The sequence below is a fragment of the Natator depressus genome, chromosome 4 (genome assembly GCF_965152275.1).
Source record: "Natator depressus isolate rNatDep1 chromosome 4, rNatDep2.hap1, whole genome shotgun sequence".
NCBI classification, from domain to species: domain Eukaryota; kingdom Metazoa; phylum Chordata; order Testudines; family Cheloniidae; genus Natator; species Natator depressus.
Genome location: NC_134237.1, coordinates 93,799,929 through 93,826,318, shown reverse-complemented (window position 1 = coordinate 93,826,318; position 26,390 = coordinate 93,799,929). Strand labels below are relative to the sequence as shown.

Here is a 26,390-nt window from a genome sequence, read left to right as displayed (position 1 = left end):
CCCCCAAAATATCCCCCCAAGCCCTACACCCCCTTTCCTGTGGAAGGCTTGATAAAAATCCTCACCAATTTGCATAGGTGAACACAGACCCAAACGCTTGGATCTTAAGAACAATGAAAAAGCAATCAGGATCTTAAAAGAAGAATTTTAATTAAAGAAAAAGTAAAAGAATCACCTCTGTAAAAGAAGGATGATAAATACCTTACAGGGTAATCAGATTCAAAACATAGAGAATCCCTCTAGGCAAAACCTTAAGTTACAAAAAGACACAAAACAGGAATATACATTCCATTCAGCACAGCTTATTTACCAGCCATTTAAACAAAAGGAAATTAACGCATTTCTAGCTAGATTACTTACTAACAAGTTCTAATACTCCATTCCTGTTCTGTTCCCAGCAAAAGCATCACACAGACAGACAGACAGACCCTTTGTCCGCCCCCCCCCCCCCCAGGCTTCCAGCTTTGAAAGTATCTTGTCTCCTCATTGGTCATTTTGGTCAGGTGCCAGCGAGGTTATCTTAGCTTCTTAACCCTTTACAAGTGAAAGGGTTTTGCCTCTGGCCAGGAGGGATTTTATAGTTCTGTATACAGAAAGGTGGTTACCCTTCCCTTTATATTTATGTCAGGGACTGTGTGCCTTTATTCATACCTTACATTACACAAGCCTTCAACTGTCATGATAGTCAGACACTGATTAGTTAGTTTATGTTGTTTTTCCAATACAGACATAGGAGGGTCACAGAGAGGGAGAGAGAGAAGCACAATATAGTTTGGGGAGAAATGCTCCTGGGACCAACAAGCAAAAATGCTGTTAACAATTTTCTGCACCACGGGTGTAGAGTAGGTAGGGTGCTAATAATTGTATGAGTATGCAGTCACCAAGGATGGCTCTCTCTGAACTAACTACCATCAACCAACCCAACAATTATAGACTTCCATGTAAAAAATGACTGGCCTCTTGCCATTGGCTACTCCATATGAACGTGTCTCAGTTCCTTTGTCCTTTCCCTTCACTGCTACCAACTAAATTAAGGTAGCTGTTCCCAGTGGATCAGGAGAAATTGCTGCCATGGGCCACCATCTGTGGCATGTATGGCTTTGTAATGGTTCCCAGTCCACTTCTTTATGGCATCATTTATGTTGTATCTCATTGACTGATAGAAGTCCTTCCTGTAGCATTCATAGTGAGCGAGCTCTCCAAATGGCTCTCTTCACATATTGTGAGACACTGCTCAAACCTGAGCAGAACAGAGTACTCATTTTGTTTATCACCTTCCCCATGAAGATGTTACACTCATGACTAAAATTGAGGTTTCTACACTTCTCCTTCTCTGCATTCTCCCCAGTTTGGCCAAACACAACTGGTATAGAACCATTCTGGATTGTGCTTGGAATTTCTGCGGGGAGAGTATTGTACACTCCCAACAATGGATTCTTTGAGAGGCCAAGTGCCTGTGGAGCCATGGATGTCTGTTCCATAGGCTCTTCCACTTACTATAGCCTGACACAACTAGGTGATGCAAAACTGTGGGATCTAAACATAGAGTTTGCAACAGCAGCAAGTAATGTTTTTACATCTTTCACGAGGAAATTGCATCACTTTTTCTCAGATAAGGACCTAGACATTGTCATACAAACTTCGATGTACATCATAGACCAGTGGCTCTCAACCTTTCCAGACTACTGTATCCCTTTTGGGAATCTGGTTTGTCTTGCATATCCCAAGTTTCACCTCACTTAAAAACTACTTGCTTACAAAATCAGACATAAAAATATAAAAAAGTGTCACAGGTCACTATTACTGAAAAATTGCTTACTTTCTCATTTTTATCATATAATTATAAAATAAATCTAAGTGCAATATTTATATTCCAATTACATTTCAGTGTATAGTATATAGAACAGCACAAACAAGTCATTGTATGAGATTTTAGTTTGTACTGACTTCGGTAGTGCTTTTTACGTAGCCTGTTGTAAAACTAGGCAAATATCTAGATGAGTACCCCCAGCGACATGTATCCCTGGTTGAGAACCACTGGCTTAGACTACTGCAATTCTCTCTACCTGATGTTGAGCAACCCCCCACAAAAAAGTTGAAGTTGGAATAGCATATACACCTCTACCCTGATATAACGCTGTCCTCAGGAGCCAAAAAATCTTACCGCATTATAGGTGAAACCACGTTATACTGAACTTGCTTTGATCCACTGGAGCGCGCAGCCCTGCCCCTCTCCCCGCCCCCCGGAGTGCTGCTTTACCGCGTTATATCTGAATTCGTGTTATATTGGGTCATGTTATATCGGGTCACGTTATATCGAGGTAGAGATGTAGTAGCATACTTCATATGAAACAAAGGCAGGTGCCAACACATTACACTTGTGCTTCACAAACTCCGCTGGTTCCCCTTTCTCTTCAGGGCAGATTTCAGAGTCCTGGCCTTAATTAATAAAGATCTTAAATGGATTATGATTGATTACATGTGGGCCTGTCTCACCCTGCAAGACAAATACAGTTCACAGGACAATTCAGATTGAAAGTCCAAGCTTAGACTTTCGGGGTCTATGGGCATGGTCGGATAATGCACTTTATGGGGTGTGATTTCTAAAGCACACTAATGTGCATTAATTGGTCTGTATTAAAGGCTCCCTACTGTACTTTAATATAGTACTACTTCAAATATCACTATGTTGAAGAACACCAGCAAGGTGGACCAATTAACACACAACAACATGTTTGTGCACTTTAGAGATCACACCCCGTAGAGCTCATTACTCCATGTAGACAAGCCCTAAGTGGCAGGACAATGGCTATGGAACTTCTTGCCAGTAGATGTCAAATTGATATCAAGTCTGACTGTATTTATGTCTACACCTTTTAAAGAAAGAATAGCACCTGTAATAGGGCCCAAAGAATAGTGTCTATACATGATGTTCCCAAAAAAACCCACCACCACCAAAATAATATAAAACCTTACCATTTAAAATCACACACTCCTGTTCATTGGAAAGAAAGAACGAACATCATTTTCTCTATAGACTCTCACACTTCTTAATCTTGGATATTGGGAACCATAGTGACAGGCATTTTAGAAATACCTAAAGTAGATAGATCTGTAGATTAAATTAAAACATGATGCATCACTGAGCAGACCTCTGGTATCTTCATGATACAGCTCCGGGCCTTGCCCACCGGTGATAGCAATGATGCTCAAAAGAACAATAACCCATTAGAAATATTTGCTCTCGCTGAAGGACAGGTAATTACAACAATCAGTAGGTACACTGAAAGAGGCATCCCTTCTAAATGGAAATTTAAAATAGCAACATCCATATTGCACAGTAAAATGAGACTCAGAATGTAGAAGACGTTTTCATTTTGTTGGTGCAGATTCTGTGCAGCAAACCAGAGATCTCCTTACCAAAATATTTTTAAGTGGTTGGCCCTCAATCTCTTTAGCTTCTGGGCAGTCTATGGTGCTGCCACTTCATTAATTAATGCACTCTGCAGCTGAACGGGGTAGAATTATTAACTTTTTAAAAAAATATTTATTGAGATTCCATCTAGCCACACTTGTAGGACTGATCTCCTATTCCATTCCTCCTTTTCCCCCTTCCTATTAACTTCTGGAATATCTGCTTTCCAATTGTACAGTCAGTAACTGTGATGACATTGGTGTGCAATAACATTAGTTACATCTGATCTGGAAAAGATGCTTTTAAAAATCAAAGAGACATTTTCTTCTTCAGAGACATAATTCCCATTGACATCACTTGAGATTGGATACCTGTATGTAAAGGTAGAATTTGGTTCTATAGCTTAGGTTAATGCTAGCCAGTTTACAGATATCATCATCAACACTTTGTTGTACATCTTTTTCTTATCCTGCTGCTTGAGAGGATAAGGAAAGGTAAGTGCAATGCCAAGGCTTTGTGTAATAAGTCCCCAAATAGTTTTTAAAAGTTTGACATGTATTTATTAAGTGGCTAAAAGAATTGGGATGTGACAGACAGAGATGGTTTTGTGATTTAGAAGCCAGGAACACTAGCATTCTAATTCAGGCTCTGAAAATGAATTTCCTATAGTGCTGAGCAAATAAATTGACTTGTCTACCTCAGTTTCCCCATATGTAATAACAGTACTCTTTCCCACAGCCATCTTACTGTAATGCTAACACATAATTGGTAATCACCAAACTGTTACGAGAGCAACACCTCATTTAAAGCAGGCAAGTTTTAACAAAGGAAAGGATAAGGAAAAGCAAAAATTATTTCTATTTTAATTAAATTGCAGTATAGTTTTAGGTGTCCAAGTTCATACTGAAATGAAAGTAAAATGTTAGCAAGTAGCATTCAACTCCTTAAATGCTCAAATGTCTGGTTAAGGAGCTCCAAAAAAACCTTAATTCTATATCTTCCCTATCCCTAGGATTATTCATAATCCTGCTAGACTTTATTTGTTTTCCTTTCACCATTCTCCAGCAGTAATAGAGTCTCAGGACTGCCCTATATATTACTTATATCAATGACTCTAAAATCCAGAAGTAGAGTAAAGGCAATAAATTGTTTTTGTAGTTTATTATTTTTAACAGGCCCATGGAAGAGACTGCATTCTTTTGTCTCCCCCATCTCTATTTGGGACAGTAAACAGATCTACACAAGCTATTCAGACTGAACCTACTATAAGTTAATTTTAGAGGTTTGATTTTTTTCTGGAGGGTGGGGGCAGTGGCAAGGATAGCCATTACATCAAAATAAAATAATAATTAATAAAGAACTGAAAATATTTTACACTTAACCACTAACTGTAAAAATCTGTAAAAACCATCTGTAAAATTTAGAACCTTCTTGAAAGATTAATCCAATAACACAAGGATGAAAACATACTTTAAAATGTCACATTACTATGCAAAAGAAGATTCATAAGCAATAAAACTCTTCTAATCAATAATGTTTACAGGGCAAATATTCTCTTCAATATGCAGTTTGTTAAAATGATGCAGCCTATAAATATGTTTGAACTATTTTGAAATCACAAATCCAGAAGAATATGACAACGCTCATTAGGCACACCCAAGGAATTCTAACCAGTTCTAAACCAAACTGGTTAGCTCATGTAAAGCCACTATGTCAAGGCTGATTCCCCACTCTGGCACTTCGAGTGCAGAAGGTGGGGGCCTGCAAGGATTTTAAAAATTAATACTTGCCACTCCAGGCTTGTATTAAACTCCCAAGGTTACAGCTTTTCTCTGACCTTGGCTTGGTAAACGCTGCCACCACCCAAATGCAACCCACCCCCCTTTTTGGAACCCAGGAAGGTGCACTTGGGAATTCCCTCCTGTGGGGTACCCTCAAGCCCTTTCACCACCAGCCCCCTCCGGGGAAGAGCTGAGAAAGAAAACAAAGGAAATTAGCTGTTGCCCACAGCTAATTAAACATATACACAAACCTCTTCGGACACCAAAAAATCCAATCCTGTTGTTAAAGAAGGTAAATTTTCTTAAAAACAGAAAAAGAAAATACATCTGGAACTTAGGCTTTTGCTAGATTTAAAAAGAGCACTTCCAAAAACTAAGCACCCAAAATAGCTCTCTTGAGGTTCAGCTTAAAGGTTACAAGCAAACATAAGCATCTGGGGTTAGCACAGAGGAGTTCATTAGCCAATAAGAAATAATCCTAATTGCATCTTCTTAGACATTCCCTGATTACTTACATATTTGGGGTTTCAGATAAGCAATCTTTAGGTATGATCTGATGATTTCTCATACCTGACTTTCAGCTTCTCAAAGCATAACTGCTCCCTGTTCCCCTCTTTCCTGGAGAACCACACAGACAAAGGGAAGTTTTTTCCCAATTTTAAAAAGTTCTAGCTCTCCCATTGGCTCTTTTGGTCAGGTGCCCACTCCTTTCCTTTTACCTGTGGGCTTATTAGCCCTTTACAGGTAAAGCAAGTAGAGAACAGCTACTAACAGGGGTTTTATAGCTAACTGGCTGGCTGGGTGTCCATAAAAGGGAGCTACCCCCCACCCTCCTTCATTTATCACACACTAATTATACTTTACATCCTAAGAACTTAATTTGAGGTGTGGGGAAGAAATAGCCTTCCGTATGGCTGATTAGGATGTGCTGGAATTATGAATGCTAGAAAGTAAATTAGAAAATAACTCTGATACACTGATATTCCACCAAATGGACTGTAGAGGATGAATGCCACATAAGGAGAGACCTTTCTGACTTCCCCTTTGCTTATCAAATACCGGATTTTCTTAATTTTCTCTGGTGTAGCTAAGAGGATTTTTGACCCCTAAAGGGTAAAGCTTCTGCATTTAGGGACATTACAGTATCTATTGATGGTCTCCCATGTGGGAACTTGGTACAGTCTTGCATTTTATAAGTAGCTAAGTGACACTCTCATTTTGGTACCCAAAACATTGTGCCACTCCTCCCTTTTCACATATGTTCACTATTCCCAGAGACTTTCTTTAATTCAAAGTGGCATATTCATGCTGATCAGCAAGATAAAAGACATCATAGCCTTGTCTTGCAAATTTCTACTCATTTACCTTTCACACTGACAACAGGGTTCTAACAATTAGGGCACCATTAAGATACTCTGGCGCCTTAGCACACAATGACATGCCCCCTCAGGGCTGGCTCTACAGTTTTTGCCGCCCCAAGCAGTGAAAAAAACTGCCACCGCAGATGGCAAAATGAAGAAGCTGCCGCTGAATTGCTGCCGCGGCGGGCGGAACAGAGACGCTGCCGCCGAATTGCCGCTGTGGCCGCAGCAACTGCTGCCCCTTTCTAACTGACGCCCCAAGCACCTGCTTGGAACGCTGGTGCCTGGAGCCGGCCCTGTGTCCCCTCTTCCCATGGTTCTGTCCCTGTGATCCTATCCTCCCTCTTAGATTGGCAGTGGGATCCCCTCCTGGCAAGGCAGGGGGAGAGGTGCAGGCCCCTACTTCCTCTGGGAATGGCAGAAGCCCCCCCACACACACACACACCTGAGTAGCTGAGGAAGAAACATTGGTCTTTTCTTCCCTACTCTGGAGACTAAAGAGCAGCAACAAGAGAGAACTTACCCAACAGCCAAGGTATTTCTGCTGGGGTAGGTGGGTCAGGCACATTGCATTCTTCTTCTCCTGCTTCACAGTGCTCTGTTGGGATGGCATTGGCATCTGCCCCCAACCTCCAACCACTTTTGGTGTGGTTAATGTTCTATTAGGATGCCCAGGGCAGTTCACATTTCCCAGAGTGATTGTTTCAAGCTGGCTACACTCATGTTTTCAAGCATTTCTTCACAACCACAAGGGCTAGAGAACTTACCTGTTTTTTAAAAAATGAAAGCTAAGATTCTTGACATAATCACATGACTCCAGAAACTGGAGCCGTAGGCACAGGCCTATATTATCTATGCCTTATTCTGGGCCTGCTGAGAAATGCACCTTTTACATTGATCAAGAGGCATCCCTCCCTTCATCCCTAACCTAAAATGTGACAAGAAAGCAATCCTGCATGCACTCAGTGTGGTTAGCCTTAAATTTTAACTGGAAAGAACAGGAATATTTAGACTTACAGATTGGCATTTAGTGTGTTTTGGAGCAGCAAAAAATTGGAAAGCAGCTTCCAAAGCCTTGATTTCCCAATGGATTTACTGAGCTCTTCTTCAAGCACACTTTATTGAAAGGGTCCTTTGTTTCCTATTAGTCAAAGCCCATCAGACCACGGGTCTTGATCCAAAGGGGCCTGCCTCTGTAAAAGAGATTTGCAAAGTGGTCTCTTGGCATTCCACCTACTCATATATTAAAAATTAGAGGATATATGTTAGTATCTTGTCTCACACACCACATGGCCGGGGTGTTCTAAGGGCTGAAATTCAGTAGTCTTTTCTTTCTCTCTTTCAAGACTCAAAAGGTATATGTTTCCCTCCTTAATTCAACTCCTTGGCAATGCTGTTTAAAGCCTATGAATATGGATTTGGAGCTATCCCCAGCTGAAAAGGGTATTTTCCCTTTACCTGTTATATCACTTCACTGTGAGATTAGTTCAAGTTATCCTTATGTCTGCCCAGTTGTTATTCTGAACAGCTGACATTTGAAGTCAACTCATTTTGTGAGTGTTAGTTGTAGAGAAGTGACTCTCTTGTGTGTGATGCCCTGTGGAGAGGGCAGAATCCATTACTCACAGAAACTCATTTGACAGATTAAAAAGTACTTTTCTTTTTACTGGCATCCTGGAGACTATTTCTATTTTTACCTTTTCATCTCCATAGTCTCACAGTACTATGACAGATTGCTCCCAAATACTTGTATCTGATTGAATTGAAAGTGGCATGTTTTATACTATGCTTAATAGATACTATCAGTTACTGATCTGTTTGTTGTTGCTTAGCATGATATAGATGCATACACAATTTTGGCCGCATTTAATAAGCTTGTATATTTCCATCAGGGGAAAAACTTGTTTACTTTTTATAGGTTTCAGAGTAGCAGCCGTGTTAGTCTGTATTCGCAAAAAGAAAAGGAGTACTTGTGGCACCTTAGAGACTAACAAATTTGAGCATAAGCTTTCGTGAGCTACATCATCCAATGAAGTGAGCTGTAGCTCACGAAAGCTTATGCTCAAATAAATTTGTTAGTCTCTAAGGTGCCACAAGTACTCCTTTTCTTTTTACTTTTTATGTTATGTATCACATTACTGTGTGCTATTTTATCTCATATACTCTTTGACTAGTTGCACTTATGAGCATTTTGTTGATGAATAAGATTACTGGCTTTTATAAATGCTCACTTTTGCAATGTGGTCAACTTGTTGAAAAACAAAACATAACACTTCTTGTCAAACCTGAGGTAATTCAGGGTATGTCAGCATTTCAATTAGGAGCCATATTTGCTTCTATTGCTTTGCATTGCCAATACCTCATGAGAATGAAATTGCAGTGATGAGCACAAAATTGAATGCTAATTGATTTTAAACTCTGTGATAAAAACTTATTAACCCTTTGATTCCAATAATTATTGACAGTCTTTTCAACATTTCATCAGTGTGTAGTGTGACGGGGCAAGGCCAGATGGCTATAGAAAAGTAATGGGAGATAGATATATTATCTCCAGGCTACACAAATCCCTGGTACCAGGATAAATTAAATGTCAGCTGCTCCAGGTCAATTAAGACACTTGGGGCCAATTAAGAACTTTCTAGAAGTTGAGCTAGGTTGATTGGGACACCTGAAGGCAATCAGGGACTGGCTGAAACTAGCTAAAAGCCTCCCAGTTAGTCAGGTGGGTGTGGATGTCAGGAGCTGTTAGAGAGACTGAGCAGTACATATCATATCAGGCACAAGGAAGGAGGTCCTGAGGTAAGGGTGAAGTGGAGCTTGAGGAAGTAGCCCAGGGAATTGTACAGGTCATGTTTCTAAAAGGTCAGCTACCATAGTTGATACTATTGGGGTCCCTGGGCTGGAGCCTGGAGTAGAGGGAGGGCCTGGGCTCCCCCTTTGCCCCCCCCTCCCCTGCAATTAATCACTGAGACTGGGAGACAACAGAGACTGTGCAAGGGAGGATAGCTTCTCTTCACCTCCCTTGCTGGCTTATGATGAAAATGGCTCAGTAGACTGTGACCCTTGTCTCTAGAGAGAGAAGGGTTATGTGGAGGGTCACAGTGGGCCTCTGAGGCTACCAAAATCTGCCAGGAAATGCAGGACCCATGGAGACAAAGAACAGAGCTTTGTCACAACCAGTGTTAGGAGGGGGATTTTGTTCAAGGCTTGGTGGAAGAAAGAGGCTTAAAGTGCACTGGGGTTTTGGATTTTTTTTGTTTTTGTTTGTTTGCTTTGTACCACAATGGAGGATGTGGTAAGAGCTCTGGTACAAGCCACAGCAGCCCAGCAGGAGGCCCTGGGTTCAGGCAATGGTGCAACAGGAGTCTATGTGGCTACAGCAGGAAACCAATCAATTATTGATGAGCCAGGTGACCCAAGATTGTGCCCTCTTGAGAGAGAGGTGGTGGACCAGCTGAAGATCCTCATCACCCAGGCCTGGGGGTCTGATGGGACGTGAACCCTGAGGGCCACTGGTTGTCTGACAAAGATGATGTCAGGAGATGACGCAGAGGCATATCTCTGCTCATTTGAAAGGACTGCTCAGAGTGAGATGTGGCCCCAGGAGCAGTGGGCCAGCATTCTTGCCCCATTTTTGTATGGAGAGGCCCAGAAGGCCTACTTTGACTTGCCTGCCACTGACTATACCCATCTGAAGGCAGAGATCCTAGCACGATCAGGGGTGATGGCAGCAGTAAGGGCCCAGAGATTCCATGAATGGAAATACCAGGAGAACAAACACCCGAGGTCCCAGTTATTTGACCTTATACACCTTGCGCGGAAGTGGTTACAGCCCAAGGTGTGCAGCCCGAAGATTTTGGAGACCCTGGTCATGGACCATTACATGCGGGGACTGCTGCCAGATCTCCACAAATGGGTAGGCCAGAACGATCCACCCACGTATGATGAGATGATCACTCTGGTAGAAAGATGGATGACAGCCAGGGAACTGACCTGACTACCCAAGGAAGGCCCCTTTCGAAGCAAGCACCCAACCCTCGAAGGTTGGGCAGCCAAACCCCCGGGGAGTCCTATGTGGAAGAAGGGGAGGCCAAAAACCAGCGGTGACCCCAGAAGGAAGGGATTGGCCTGAGTGGGGGGAACCCCAGGACTAAAGCCGCTAACCCCTGGGATAGGGGAGTGATTAAAAGCAATTATAGATGTTAAGCATGTGGGGAGTGGGGACACATAGCAGCACAGTGTCCCAGCACTGAGGAGTTTATGCAATGTAACTTGGGGGATTGGGAGGTCCCATGCTCCCTTATCCACCTCGCAGGGGTCGCATTAGCCCCGCATAATTACACCAGGCCAGTGAGGATAAATGGAGCAGAGACTACAGTGCTTGTGGACTCGGAGTGCTATCCTGCTATATCAGGTAAGCTGGTAAAAAGTAGTCAGCTGCTACAAGCCAAATGCGTAGCAGTGACGTGCGTGCATGGGGCCGTGAGCCATTACCCCACCATCCCAGTGGAGACAGAGGCTCAGGGGAACCCCACTGAGGTGACTGTGGGCGTAGTTCCTAAACTCCCATATCCTGTAGTCATTGGGAGGGACTATCCAGGGTTTGATAATTTACTCCCCCCGGAGAGGCTGGAGAGAGGTGGGGACCCTGAGGACAGCGACTCATCACCGGGGGAATGTCAACCCCTGATGTTTGCTGAGATTTCTCAGGATCTGTTCCCAGCCCCCCGAAAGACCCGGAAGACAAAAAAAAAAAAAAAAGAGGAAGGCCGCGAAGGCCTTGGGAACCCGGATCCTGACCCAGGGCCAGAAGACCTCCCTAGTAGACAGATGGACGTGAGCAGCCAACAGAGAAACTTCCACCACAGAAGGTGAGCCAGAGGCTGCCCCCAGCCATGACAGCGGCGAGCCGTTGGAAGAAGCAGAAGCTGGCCCCTGGGAGCTTGGGCAGGTTAGTCCTGGGAGAGAGCCTTTTGGGCAGGACCAGGTGGAGGACCCCAAATATGATAACGCCAGGAAAGAGGTGGCTGAGATCGATGGATACCCGTGGATGGAAAGGTCCGGGGTCCCGGGACCTTATTTTATAGTGAAGAAAGATTACCTGTACTGTGTGGTGCAAATGCAGGAGCAAGAGATACAACTTCTGGTGCCACGAAAACATCAAAAAGCCATATTGAGTCTCGCCCACAGTCACCTGTTTGGAGGACACCTAGGGGTAGAGACATATGAAAGGAACATAGTTGAGCATGTACTGCAGATGAGAGATCAGATAACCCGAGTTATACCCATTGTACGGGAACACTTGGAAAAAGTACAGGAAACCCAACGAACCCATTATAACCACCAAGCGAAGCTTCGACGGTTCTAACCAGGGGATCGGGTGATGGTACTGGTGCCCACAGCAGAAAGTAAACTGTTGGCCCAGCAGCAGGGACCCTATGAAATAATCAAAGCCGTGGGACAGGTGAACTATAAGGTGCAGCAGCCAGGCCGCCAGAAACCAGAGCAAATTTACCACATCAATCTTCTAAAACCTTGCACAATCGAGAGGCATGCTTAGTCATGCAGGAGCCCCTTCCCCAGGAGGATAACTTACATGAGCAAGTGAGGATATCATCTGACTTTATACCGATCCAGAAGATTGAGGCAGCCGACATGATTAATCGCAACCGAGATATGCTCTCTACAAAACCAGGGAGGACGACTGAGACCTATCACCATATCCGTACGATCCCGGGAGCTAAGGTAACATTGAGACCCTACTGAATCCCAGCAGCCAAAAGAGAAGAAATCAAGGCCAAAGTAAAGAAAATGTTAGAATTAGGGGTTATTGAAGAATCTTACAATCAGTGGTCCAGTCCAATTGTTCTAGTGCCTAAACCTGACGGTACTACAAGATTCTGTAATGACTTTCGCTGACTGCATGAAATATCCCGGTTTGATGCATACCCCATACCACGCATCGACGAACTGGTTGACCAACTGGGTCGTGCCTGATTCTTGACTACACTGGGTCTGACAAAAGGGTACTGGCAGGTTCCTCTGACCAAAGAAGCTAAAGAAAAGACAGTGTTCTCCACCCCAGATCAGGCTATTCCAGTACACCGTCCTTCCTTTGGGGCTACATGGGGCCCTGGCCACATTCCAGCACCTCATGGATAAGCTGCTGCGCCCCCATACTAGTTGTGCAGCAGCATACCTAGATGTCGTCATCCATACGCCAGACTGGGGAACCCACTTGGAGAAAGTTTGAGGCAGTAATGCGCACCTTAAGGCGGGCTGGCCTCACTGCTAATCCCGCTAAATGCGCCATAGGGCTAGCCGAGGCTAGGTACCTGGGATATATTGTGGGAAGGGGCATAGTGAAGCCCCAAATGAATAAGCTAGAGGCAATTCAAAACTGGCCCCGGCCGACCCGAAAGAAGCAGGTACACGTGTTCCTAGGCATGGTAGGCTACTACCGACGTTTTACTCCCCACTTTGCCACTAGGGCAAGTCCCCCTAACGGACCTGGTGAAGGCCTGAGGTCCAGATATGGTAAAGTGGACCGACGCAGCAGAGGGGGCATTCACAGACCTTTGGACAGCCCTCTGTATTGACCCCGTACTCATAGCCCCGGACTTTAACAAGGAATTTATTTTACAAACAGATGCTTCCGAGATGGGGTTGAGGGCGGTTCTGTTGCAAATGATGGGAGAAGAGGAACACCCAATCCTCTACCTAAGCAGAAAGCTCCTCCCAAGAGAACAGAAATATGCAGTAGTCGAGAGAGAATGACTTGCTGTCAAATGGGCTATGGAGACACTGCGTTATTACCTCTTAGACCAACGATTTACTCTTGTGACGGACCATGCACCCCTCCAGTGGATGCAGCAGAATAAAGAAAAGAATGCAAGGGTCAACAGGTGGTTCTTATCCCTCCAACCATTCCAGTTCCACATACGGCACAGGCTGGATGCCACCATGGCAACACTGATGGTTTGTCACGAGCATACTGCCTGGCATCCCAAGTTGCCCAACTCTATGGGGTTGAGCAGTGGGGGGGGGAGAGGATATAGATATATTAGCTCCAGGCTACACAAATACCTGGTACCAGGATAAGTTAAATGGCAGCTGCTCCAGGTCAATTAAGAACTTTCTAGAAGGCAGAGAGATTGCTAGGTTGATTGGGACACCTGAAGCCAATCAGGGGGCTGGCTGAAACTAGTTAAAAGCATCCCAGTTAGTTAGGTGGGTGTGGATGTCAGGAGCTGTGGGAGGAAGTTGTGCTGTTGGAGAGACTGAGCAGTATACACCATATCAGGCACAAGGAAGAAGGCCCTGAGGTAAGGGTGAAGTGGAGCTTGAGGAAGTTGGGGCTGCTGTGGGGAAGTAGCCCAGGGAATTGTACGTGTCATGTTTCTAAAAGGTCAGCTACCATAGCTGATACTATTACGGTCCCTGGGCTGGAGCCTGGAGTAGAGGGTGGGCCTGGGCTCCCCCCTTTGTCCTCCCCTTCCCCCCCCCCCCCAATTAAATCACTGAGACTGGGAGACAGAGACTGTGCAAGGGAGGATAGTTTCTCCTCACCTCCCTTTCTGGCTTATGATGAAAATGGCTCAATAGACTGTGACCTTTGTCCCTAGAGAGAGAAGGGTTATGTGAAGGGTCACAGTGAGCCTCTGAGGCTAGTGAAATCTCCCAGGAAATGTGGGACCCATGGAGACAAGGACAGAGCTTTGTCACAGTAGCTACATGAATCCCTTACCTTGTGAATTACCCAGGAAATTAAATCAATATATATTTGCAGTACATGGTATGGAGCTAGCTAATTTACCCTAAATATTGTGGGTTTTACATTTTAAATCCTGAATATCAGTAAGTACCTGAATTTTTCAAAACATGTAGCTGATTTCATGTTATGCAAAATAACTAAAATAATTTACATAGACAACTTTTATTTACAGTACCTTCATATCCCCAATAATGACTAGTGCAGTACAGAATATGCAGACTGCAGTGGTATGCACATCAACAGGATTATAAAGACCCTAAATTCCAGCTATGTACCACTTGTAAATTTATATGTAGGGAAGCATCTTGCTCTACCACTTTAGCATGTGTTTTGTTTTCTTTTTGAATGGGACATATTTTTGTGACCTTACTCACAGATTGTGTATTGCTCTGTATTGTGCTGTATCATCTCCTCACAGACCTCCTGTCATGATCCTTGATGTACATCTTGTAGTGTTTACTTGCACATATAATGATTGTGTGTTAGTCTGCTGAATGCAATATTTAGCTACACCTGTGGGAACTTTTTTTCTGGGCTCCTCTCAGATCTCGTATACATGCTGTGTTGTGTACAGCATTGTGGTGCTTCAGCCCATTGGCCTATGTAAATGCATGAACACATCCCTTTAACACACTCAAACATTGTGTCTGGTGATTTGGTATCTTCTTCTGCTTGAACACTCTTACGATGTGTCAAGACGATACTTTAGGAACAGATACTGCTGTATGCTCAGTGAGTTCAGTTCAGTGGAAGGTGTGTGGTTCTTCTCATGTTACATTTGGTGTAGGTACCAGCTATTATTGGATGGCTCTTGCAGTGAAAGTGTGTATATATGTTCTGCATCACTACACTCAGTTAGAATGATGTATTGAAAATGTTGGTTTAAGTATCCGCGTGCAGCAGAAAAATGACTGATCTACTCCTCATTTGTACCCTACGGATCATGTTTTTCTGGATTCGTGGCCCTTGTCATACCCATTCTCCATTTCCAGAACACCTTTATCTTCCCCTATATCATCTCCTGGACTTGCTTTATTTGGCATGTCTTTAGAAAAGAATCTGATACAAATCTTTGCAATTGTCTTAGTTGAGTGGCATGCTGGTATTACCTAAACATTTTATGCAATTACAGCTGAAATCCTGATTAGACTGGACAAGTGAGAATAGAAAATCAAATATATCTAAACTGAGTAATTAGTGAAATTAGACTCCTAGATGTTCACCCCCATCTAGGAAATATTTCCATAGAAGAAAAAAGCATGGACACTAAAAATAAATGATAAGGGTTAAACTGGGGAAGGGGAGGGTTTCAAGGGTTCCTTCAAGATTAAACAACACATCAAGTTGTCATAAAATGATATGAGACACAGAGAGAGCGAGATCACCACAAGCTGGTCTGAAATATGTGAAAGATTTGATAAGATCAATTTGCAATAATTAACATGAGGGAAAAACAGATAAGAGTGAGTTAGGGAATTGGGTGGGATCCACAAATGGACTGAGGTGCCTAACTCCCATTTTTAGGCACCACTGTGGTCCACAAAACTCCCACTGAGCTGCCACCTAACCCTGTAGGGGCCTATGATTTTACCTCTGGACAGGCACATGGTAACCTCACTGTAGCTGATCATCTTAGCATGGACACTGCTGCCTCATGATCGGTATCTGGATACCTATCATCTCCCTCCTACGACCAGACTGGTTCACAAACTGGGAAAGATAGGTGTTTAGCTGCCTAAATTGCATGTGGGGGCCGGACCCAATCTACTAGGAAGCTTTGCCTCCCTTTGAGGGACCTGCTGCATCACCCAGATGGGAGGGGCAGCAGGAACTAGAAAATGGGTCTGTGATGCGCCCAGCTCCATGAGGAAGGGCTGCTCAGGCAGAGCAGTTATCATTCAGCTGTGGTCTACACGGCACAGATACAAAAGGAGTACTTATGGCACCTTAGAGACTAACAAATTTATTTGCACATAACCTTTCGTGAGCTACAGCTTAGGTTGACGTAAGTTGGCTTAATTTGACCTATATCCGTGAACACGCTACAGCCTTGGTCCTGCCAATGTAAATACCCTACTTACACTGACCTAACGCCACCTCCGTGAGAGGTGTAGGGCTTATGTCCGTGTAATCAGGGTGATTCACCATCCGTGTAGACACTGTGTTACTTACACCGGCTGTTATTCTTTCTTGACTTTCCTGTCCAATTCCATAGAGACCTAAAATTGACCAAGTCCACCCTCCTCTCATCTTGGCCGCTGACAGGGCTCCCCCCTTGGAAGTGGGCTTCCCCCCTCGGAGTGGGCCACTCCTGAGAGCGCGGGCGGCGTCAGGATCCCAGCAGGGAACGGAGGGGCGGGGGCAAACCAGTGGGGAGCCAGGAGCCCCAGGGGCAGCCCGGCTCTGAGGGGCGCGGGAGGAGCTGCTGCAAGCGGGAGAGCCCAGGCTCGCAGCCCGCCGCACTGTCCCGGCCCCGGTGGGGACACGCACCACCCCCAGAAGACAACTACTACAGGCATGCGCCGTACGTTGCCCTCACGGAGGGTGACGGAAGGCCGCAGGGTAGAGGTGCCCTGAGGGGCAGGACCAGGAGAAAGGGCAGCTGCTTCTCCCAACGGCCTTAAAGCCGACTCCGCGCGTGCGCAGTGCTACAGAGGCCGCTGCCCCTCCTGTCCCCCGGCTCGCCCTTGTGCTTCCGGGACAGCCTCTCACCAGCGCGCGCGCAGGGGCCGGCCTGGGACTGGGGCTTTGGCCCTGGGCAGCGACTGGCTCGTGCGGCTTGGCGGTGAGAGCCCCCCGCCGTGACCGGTCCCGGCTCCGCGGGCGCCGCCCCAGCCGTGCGGGGCTAGCAGGGAGCGGCTGAGCCGGGCCCCCGGGACAGGGACGCGCTGACAAGCCGGTGCGGCTGGCCCGGGAGCGGGTTCGCTCCCCTTGGCCCGAGTGTGACTCTGTTCCCGTCTCTCCTGCCGCAGGCTCCCGCCGCTGCCCCTGGGCGGGGCAGGTCCCGCAGCTCACCTGAGCCGGACGGAGCGGAGGCGGCTCTGCAGAGCCCGCGGCTGAGCCCCGCGTGGCCGCTGCCTCCGCGCGGGCTGCGTGTGATCCCTGCCCCTCGGGACAGCATGTTGTCGCTTGTGACCAGGGCAGCGGGGGTCTGGGTCAGGCTGCGGCGGGCCTGTAGCGCTGCTGCTTTGTTATGCCCTCAACCGTGGATGGAAAAATGCCCCGCGGATCATGTAGTGTTCTCCAGTCCCTATAGTTCTCATAAGAAGGTGATGAGCTTTTTTTTGTTCGAAATAGATACAATATTTGAAAACTAGTACTACTGTAGGGTAGGGGATGGAAATCCCTTTTAACCCAAGTGGATGTCTCCTTGGCCCTTTAACTTTTATTTCTCCTCTTAGCAAGAAGGCCTAACTCACGCTGTTTGCGAGGCTTAAAGCCTGTTTGCATTTAATGCATACATCAAACAGGGTGAGTTAAGCCTTCCTGTTAAGCAGTGTTCTCAAGCATTTCTATGTTGTGACCCCTTTTCCTATTTAGCAGTATGGGATAAGCAAGATGGCTGCGACTTGCTGACATGTTCTTGACACACCTCTCCCCCATCATGAGAAGACTGGTCATTAAAATAATGACAGGAACAGTAGATCTAGGTCACTTAACAGTACTCACTGCCAGTAGCAGGGATCTCTGTGCATATTCAGTGGCCAGCATCTGCTTTTCTCCTCCCTGACCCTGGTTGTGTATAAGGCCTGGTCTACCTCAAAACTTAGGTTGACCTAGCTATGTTGTCCAGATTTTAAGCCCTGTGAAATATAGTTAGGTTGACTCCCACTGTAGACACAGTGAATCGATGATCTAGCTGCTGCTTCTGAGAAGTATTTAGCTATATTGACAGAAAAAAAACATTTACATGGACCTATGAAGCATCTATAGCAGCACAGCTGAAATACAGTAGCTGCAGTGTAGATTCGGAATGTTTTAGTAAGGAGTTGCTATTTGTGGTTCCTGGTTCAATTTCCTGTGTCTTTTTTTTTAAAAAAAAAAGTTTATTGTCCTTAGTAAGAGAACAAGCAGGAACATCAAGGAAATTTGAGTATTTTCCATACATAGTAGCTGGGATGGTTCATGCTCCCTCCCTTCTCCAGCTCAGAAAAAACAAAAAAACCCACACAACTCAAGCTTTTACTTTCATGAGGAAGAGAGTGGGGAGTCTTCATTGTTGGGCTGGCACTGCTATGTATATCTATGTTCTGTATTTTCACCCTTACCTTAAATTACATCAGTTCTAGTAAAAGGTGGTTTATGCTACCTTCTTACAACTGTCTCAGCTCTAGTCACTGATCTTGCAATACTTCCATAAACTTTCAGGATGTAATCCTGAATAGTTGATTATCTTGACGATGATAGGTAATTGTATTTGTACAAATTTAAATGTAAATTGTACAAAATATGTAATTGTCACCCCATGGAAAAAGTATCAAGCTTTGTATTTTTCATAAAAAGTATGGTATGTCCAACAGTTACAGCAAACTTAATGACTGATTTAGCACCTTTTAAAAATTAAGGCGGCTTACAAGAATGTAACAAACACCGAATTCCATTGGAATACAGTAGAACACTATTGAGCTGGCATTTTTGTAAGCATAACTATGGTCAGTTCACTGCTTCCAAAGATAGTATATTCATATCAGTCATTTCCCAAAAATGTTATTTTGGTGCTTGCCTATTTTCAGTCAGTTGGATTTCAGTGTTTGCACTGGTTCTAAATAAAGTTTGAAACTCAACTGTGTCTAATGGTCTGAGCTCAAATTGGGAGCTAGGTACTTGAGTCCTAATTGTGGCTCTGCTACTCACTTGCTGGGTGGGCAAGTCAGTGTAAGCTCACCTATGTTTCCCCATCTGTAAGATGGGAACTCTTACTGAACTTGTGGGTATCTGAGGTGTGATTAGTCAATATTTGCATACTTTTAAAACAAAGCAGAGTGCTAGTATTACCATATCTTAAAAGGCTCCAAAATGTTTGGCAATAGACATGAAAGGATAGCTTATCTATTTACTGTTCTGAGTTTTTTATGCATTCTTTCCCTTTTAAAGACCAAACAAAAAGAGGTCCCATTATTTCTGCTGAACATAGTGTGATAGCATATTGCAGCAGCAATATTGCTTTTTTGCTTCTAACAGTACTCTAATTCAGTGCAGTTGGAGACTAAGCAGTCACTAAACAGTGCATGGGTTTTGTTTTTTGGGGGGAAAAATGAGTTACAGCATGCATAACAGTGCCTGTTACATGGCCTATATAGGAGACCATGGCCTATATAGGAGACTTAGGGTCTGATCCTGCAGTCTATACGGCTATCACCTATGGATGTCAGTGGGAGACTTTTTTGCCTAAAAATTTACATAATTGGGTTTTGAGACTCGGTTGTGCAATCTTTGTAGCTGAAGGAAGGCTAAAAGTCAGCCACAGAACAAAGTTTGCTTCAGAAATTTATAACATCCCTCCAAAAAGGACTTGATTGGCCACTTGATGTACTTACATGGCCGGCTGGCATATTCACATTCTGCAGAATTTAAACTTTTATTAAGGTTAAAATAGATTATAAATGTATTTTCTAAATGTAAGCATTTATACACTGTTTTTCCTGCGTCTGCAGATAGTTCAAAATAGCTGTTAGGTGTTAACACCCCACAACTCCAATTAAACTTATTGGGATGTTAATACCAAAGACTGTCACTTTAAAAGGCAGCATTTTATTTTGCAGGTATTAGCAGATAGGATGGGGAAAGGGTTGGGTGGGGGTAAATTGCTGCAGGAAAGCAAATATAGATGGGAGAAAGAAGCAGAGGAGGCAGTGAACCAAAGTAGTATGAGGAAGGAGGAGAGAGAAATAGGAGGGATCATGAAGCTGAGCATATTTTCTTGCTGAATGGGTCAATAAAATATTGACTAGTTAACGAATCTTAATACGTGGCGGCATAGTCTTCCCTGAGTCTTTGCACGCTACCTGCTGATATTAGTGAGAGTTCCACTTCGGATTGTTCATATGCATGCCTCAGTTTATACCCTGGTTCTCCCTACAGCTGAAAATGCAATTCAATCCGCTCCAGGAATAAGTTTGACATTCTTTGACTAATATATACAGAGGGTCATAAGCAAGGACTGTTTTTATTTTGGTTTAGGTGACTTGGTCCTCTTCCATCTGTCACCTCATTCCAACTTTCTACCTCCAGTGCCTGAACTGGCGAGTTGGTGACCAGTCTGTCTTTGAAAAGCTATTTGTGTGTCTTTTCTTTGCCCTCTAACTTTCCTTCCTCTTGGTAGTTTAATAGAATTGATGCTTAGTAATTATTGGGGGAATGGTTCCGAAAAGACTAATTGTGTAGTGGAATTAATTGCTCAGGTTACACTTGCAGCTGGAAATGAAACTTCACAGAATGAAGAGGTGAGCCATAGCATAATCTCAGTTACCTAGTGTCTGAAACACTTGCACTATTTACCCTATTCCCTAGCTTGTCCTCAGAATTATTTTAGAATCCTTAAACATGTGCAAAGCTGCTTCAAAATACTCTATTTACATTTTTGTCTCCTAATAGAACATTGAATAGATTTAATGGTAGCTTTTCATGTACTAATCTCACAAATGTTTGTACAAGTTACTGAAACAGACTTCAGTGGCAATGCAAACCCTGATGGGGAAAGGAAGAGGAGATGGAGGAGAAGTAAGGATGAAACTATTTTTCAAGTTCCAAAAAAACAAGGGAATGAGGAGTTACTAGTTTCATGTATACAGTATCATTCTGCACCCTGGTTTGTGAAATTACACCCTAATCTGTTTGTGAATAGGAATCTCTACATTTTGTTTTTCAGGAAAAACTGGATACGTCTATATTTCCTGTTGAAAATATTAGAAATTTCAGTATCATAGCTCATGTAGACCATGGCAAAAGCACTCTAGCAGACAGGCTATTGGAAATTACAGGTAAGCATTGTGATTAGATATGGTGTTTTTAGTTACCTGTACTTCTCATGTGGGCAGGCTTTGTGCAGACTAGTACAGTTCTACCACAGCATCTCTAATATCCATGCTGTTCTAGTCCTGGGCTTCTCATGTACATACACCATCAGTTGTACAGCAAGATAGATTTTGGTGTATTGCAAAATAATCTCAACTAGACAAACAAAAAATAAAACGAGGAGGGTGGAAAAGAACCAGGGAGGGGATGTGTTGGGGAGTGGGATGAATAGATTATATTTAGAAATGTAGTGTTCTCTGTGCAACTCCTGACAAACAATAAGTAGGTCAGTACCTACAATATTTATTATACTTATTGTCAGAGTTTGAAGGGCATAGAAAATTTTGGGCAGTCAGAAGGGGACTGTTAAAACCTGGAAATTAAGAGAATGGTTTTGAGGGGTAAAATATAACACAAGTACTTCAGGGTCATCCCTCCCATTTTGATGATGGCAGATATTGCTGACTGACTTTGGAGCAAAAAAATCTTTTGTATGTTCTTGTGAAAATGGAATGGTCAGGGGAATGTATGTGTCACATACTTTATAGCTTGGTGTACTGGGCTGAGATGTGGGAGATCCAGGTTCATCGCTCTTCTCTGTCTGATTTAGTTCTCTCTATGTGCCCCAGGCTCAAAAACCTTCCTGGCAAAATTTTGTGGAAATGCTACGTATCTACAAAATATTTAGGCTTTAACAATATAGCACGTTACACAGAAATTTCATTTAGATGAAAATGTTTCAACCTGCTCTAGTTCACATCACTCTTAGGAACAGGTAGTGGACCTTGTTTCATGACTATGACGGTGTAGCTTTAGTGAAATCAGTGTGGCTATATTATATTCTGGGTGAGTGTATGCTGGGAATGCACACCCATTTGTTGACTGTCTCTGCAGTGTGCACATTAAGAATTCAGTGCAGATCCTGTGGGGTCTCTGCTGTTATGCAGATCTGCTGACTGTTTCATGCCCCAAGTAGAAAGGGTGCAAGTGGCAGAGATGCTGCTTCATTTGTGAGGTTGGATTTCTAGTAGACATGAAGGAAGTGTGCTGCTATTGAATGATCCAAGGGGTAGGAATTCCTTCGACCCCGGCGGAACTCCCAGGCTATGGTCTGGAGTATGATTTATAGGTCTTTAGCCTCCCTCAGGGTGTCTGTAGCTTCAGAAACATAACACTGCATCATTTCACATTACAAGAAGTTATTTTTGTAATCACAAGATCTTGAAACTTTTATTTTAATTGAAAGCTTAGATTCTGCATAAACTGATGGATAAGCCCCACTCATGAAGGAAAGTGTCCTGTGTGCCTTTGGAAAGTGGATTTGTCGAGCTTTGCTCTTACATAAAGTCACCATTTAAATCTATATTTAGATTTTGGGGGAAGGAATCCTTTCCCCCTGGATCACTCAGTAGTTTGCTATGGTCTGTATTAGAAACTACCATACTCCTTTTAGACAGTGCAAAATTATACTTGTGTAAAATAAGATCCTAATTCAATTTTTAAAACGTGTTTTTAGGAACAATTGCTAAAACTGACCAAAATAAACAAGTGCTGGATAAACTGCAAGTGGAACGGGAAAGAGGGATCACAGTTAAGGCACAGACTGCATCTCTCTTTTACAGTTATGAAGGAATGAACTACCTCTTAAATCTCATTGACACACCAGTAAGTTAAGTATTAAATATTGCTAAAAATCATATGAACCCTAAATGTCCTTACTTTAAAATACTCTTACTCTTTTGAAATTGTTAGGTTATTCTGTGCTATTAAATTTGTAAATTAATCCTGAATATTTTTCCTTCACAGGGGCTTGAGCTGATGTGTTAATATCATACAGATGAAATCAACCAGACTCCTACTGCAAATGATTCTAGTTAAAGTTGTACTTGGTGTTCTAAATACCAATTTTTCTTCACAGGGTCATGTAGATTTTAGCTATGAAGTATCACGGTCACTGTCTGCCTGTCAAGGTGTCATTCTTGTAGTGGATGCAAATGAGGTAGAGTTCCAAATTCTTATGTTCTGCGTAATAAAAAGTATTACCTTATGAGATTTCCTAAGTCACTTAAACTTCCACTTTTTTGTTACCCTTTGGACAAAGCGCTATTGCCACCCCAGCAAAGAATGAGAAAATGACTTAGGAAGTACCAGTTAGACATGCGCCTGTGGATATGCTAGTTCTATGAAACGAACATGTAATAAGCTTAACCAGTAATATTGCAGGATTAGTCCCCTGCTTCCTACAAAGTGCTGAACTCATCCTCTGGGCTGTTGAGTGCCTTCAACTCCATTAAAGTCTGTGGAGATGAAGGCACTCAGCTTCTTCCAGGAAGTGCTCAGCAGCTCACAGGATAAAGCCCCCAGAGCCAAGTTGATTCTGGAATTCTGATGCAGTAACAATGCAAATCAGATCAGTGTAAGACAAGTATACTCATTTTGTTTAGTTTTGGGATACAGTCAGCAGCACTTCAAACTGTTAGATTTTGAATTTAAAATTTTGCTTTGGGGAGCAACTCTATCTATAGTATAGTATTGCTAAAAACATAACTTTGGTATGCGTGCCTCTTCAGAGGGCCAGAATAGATATCTAGTTAACAGTTATTTTCAGGAAAATTCATTTTGTTAAAGCAACAGGATATCAAATAATATTAGATGTTGCTATATTTCTGAAAGTGCACCCAAGTCAGTAGTTGTAGGCAGGTAAATAGTGTTAAACTTTAATTTCAAATAGGATGTGCAGTTGAAACCTGAAGTGCTTCCCAATAATGGAGCTATAGAACACTGAAATGAGATTGATTTGTACAATTATCTGTCATACTTTATATTGAGGTTTCATTTATAAATAGTTTATAAAGGGCTAATGATTATTAGCGGTTATAACCATGTTTCAAACACTAATATCTGCAAACTAAGTGTATTCTCTGCCATTATCCAAATCATTTATGAATATATTGAATACATATTGATAGAAAATATCATAATTCACTGTTTTATCTATCCCTTTTCTAATGGTTCCTACCATTCTGTTTGCTTTTTTGCCTGCAACTGCACATTGAGCAGATGTTTTCAGAGAACTATCCACAATGATTCCAAGATCTTTCTTGAGTCATTACAGCTAATTTAGACTGTATCGCTTTGTACGTGTAGTTGGGATTATTTTTTCCAGTGCGCATTACTTTACACTTAACACTGAATTTCATCTGCCATTTTGTTGCCCAGTCACCTAGTTTAGTGAGATCCTTTTTAAGTCTTTACAGTCAGATTTGGTCTTAACTATTTTGAGGAATTTTGTATTGTTTGCCACCTCACCACTCACTCCGTTTTCCAGATCATTTATCAATATGTTGACCAGCACAGGTCCCAGTACAGATCCTTGGAGGACCCTGTTACTTACCTCCCTTCATTGTGAAAGTTGACCATTTATTCCTATCCTTTGTTTCCTATCTTTTAGGCAGTTGCTGATCCGTGAGAGGACCTTCCCCCTTATCCCATAACTGCTTATTTTGCTTAAGAGCCTTTGGTGACAGACCTTGTCAAAAGCTTTCTGAAAGTCCAAGTATGCTATATCCACTGGATCATCTTTAGCCACATGTTTGTTGATCCCCTCAAAAAATTATACTTTCAAATGTATACTTTGTACAAAGATTGGTGAGGCATGATTTCCCTTTATAAAAGCCATGTTGATCCTTTCCCAACATATGTTCATCTGAGTGTCCGATAATTCTGTGTTTTTGCTGTAGTTACAGCCAGTTTGCCGGATGCTGAAGTTAAGCTTACCAACCTGTAATTGCTCCCCGCTGGAGCTTTTTTAAAAAATTGGTGTGACTTAGCTACCCTCACGCGGTCACTCACCACACTGGCGCCTCCTGCTTAGGCGTCTCAGGAATTAACTCAGTCCCACAGGGTGCATCCTCAGGTGGTGGTGGCTCTTCCATCCTCTCCTCCACCTGCAGACCCGTCACGGCTCCTTTCTCTTGGCATCTGCTTCCTGGCACAGCCCTCCGGCCAGGTCAACAGCTGGTCCTCCCAGGGGACTCAAACAAGAGTCCGGCCACTCCTCACAGTGGCTTGGCAGTCCACAGCTGGACCGCTCCTTCCTTGCTAGCACCCGCCCATCCCCGGTCTCTCTGTAGCCCTCTAGGATGCCAGTCTTCTCCCTAGGGCTCCCTGCAGTAGACTTACTCACTCTGGTCTGCAGCTTCCTTTTATATGGCTGGCTGGGCCCTGATTGTCTGCAACCACTGCCCTAATTGGCTGTTTCCCCTGCAGCCACTCCTTTGGCTGCCTGCCACTCAGCCTGGTTATCTGGCTGGTCACAGAAGCTGATTTAAGCAATAGGCTATGTAACACAGTTAGTAGTTCTGTAATACCATATTAGCATTTCTTCAGAGCTCTTGGGTGGATATCAGCTGGTGCTGGTGACTTCTTATTGTTTAAGTTATCAGTTTGTTCCCAAACCACCTGTATTGACACCTCAATCTGTGACTGTTCCTCAGATTTGTCACCCAAGACATCAAATGGCTCTGCTGTGGGGATCTGCCCCACATCCTCTTCAGTGAAGACCGATGCAAAGAAATCATTTAGCTTCTTGCAATGGCCTTGATTTCCGTGAGTGCTCCTTTAGTACCTCAGTCATCTGGTGACCCCACTGATTTTTGGGCAGGCTTCCTGCTTCTGGTGTACTTAAAATTTTTTTGCTCTTAGTTTTTCTGTCCTTAGCCAGTTGCTCTTCAAATTCTTTCTTGGCCTGTTACCTTATACTTTTATGCTTGACTTGCCTGATTTTATGCTCCTTTCTATTTTCCTGAGTAAGATTTGATTTTCAATTTTGAAAGGATGCCTTTTTGCCTCAAACTGCCTCTTTTACTTTGCTGTTCAGCCATGGTGGCATTTTTTGGTTATTTTATTGTTTTTTTTTTGTTTGTTTGGGGTTTTCATTTAGTTTGAGCCTCTATTACAGTGTTTTTAAGTAGTCTCCATGCAGTTTGCTGGCATTTCATCCTTATGACTTTTCCTTTTAATTTCTGTCTATGTAGCTTCCTCAT

General features: G+C 43.3%; 1 protein-coding gene across 2 annotated transcripts in view; it reads left to right on the top strand.

Annotated features, from left to right (window-relative positions):
• The first annotated feature begins 17,363 nt into the window (after nucleotides 1-17,363).
• GUF1 (GTP binding elongation factor GUF1) overlaps nucleotides 17,364-26,390 on the top strand; it is a 48,773-nt gene continuing 39,746 nt past the window's right edge. Inside the window, exons 1-4 of one of the 2 annotated variants that reach the window (XM_074951483.1) lie at nucleotides 17,364-17,600; nucleotides 21,200-21,311; nucleotides 22,862-23,010; nucleotides 23,264-23,344. In XM_074951483.1, the coding sequence (XP_074807584.1) occupies nucleotides 17,451-17,600; nucleotides 21,200-21,311; nucleotides 22,862-23,010; nucleotides 23,264-23,344 (492 nt within the window). In that variant the 5' untranslated portion in view covers nucleotides 17,364-17,450. The remainder of the gene's footprint in view (nucleotides 17,601-21,199; nucleotides 21,312-22,861; nucleotides 23,011-23,263; nucleotides 23,345-26,390) is intronic. The other variant, XM_074951482.1, reaches the window with a different exon arrangement.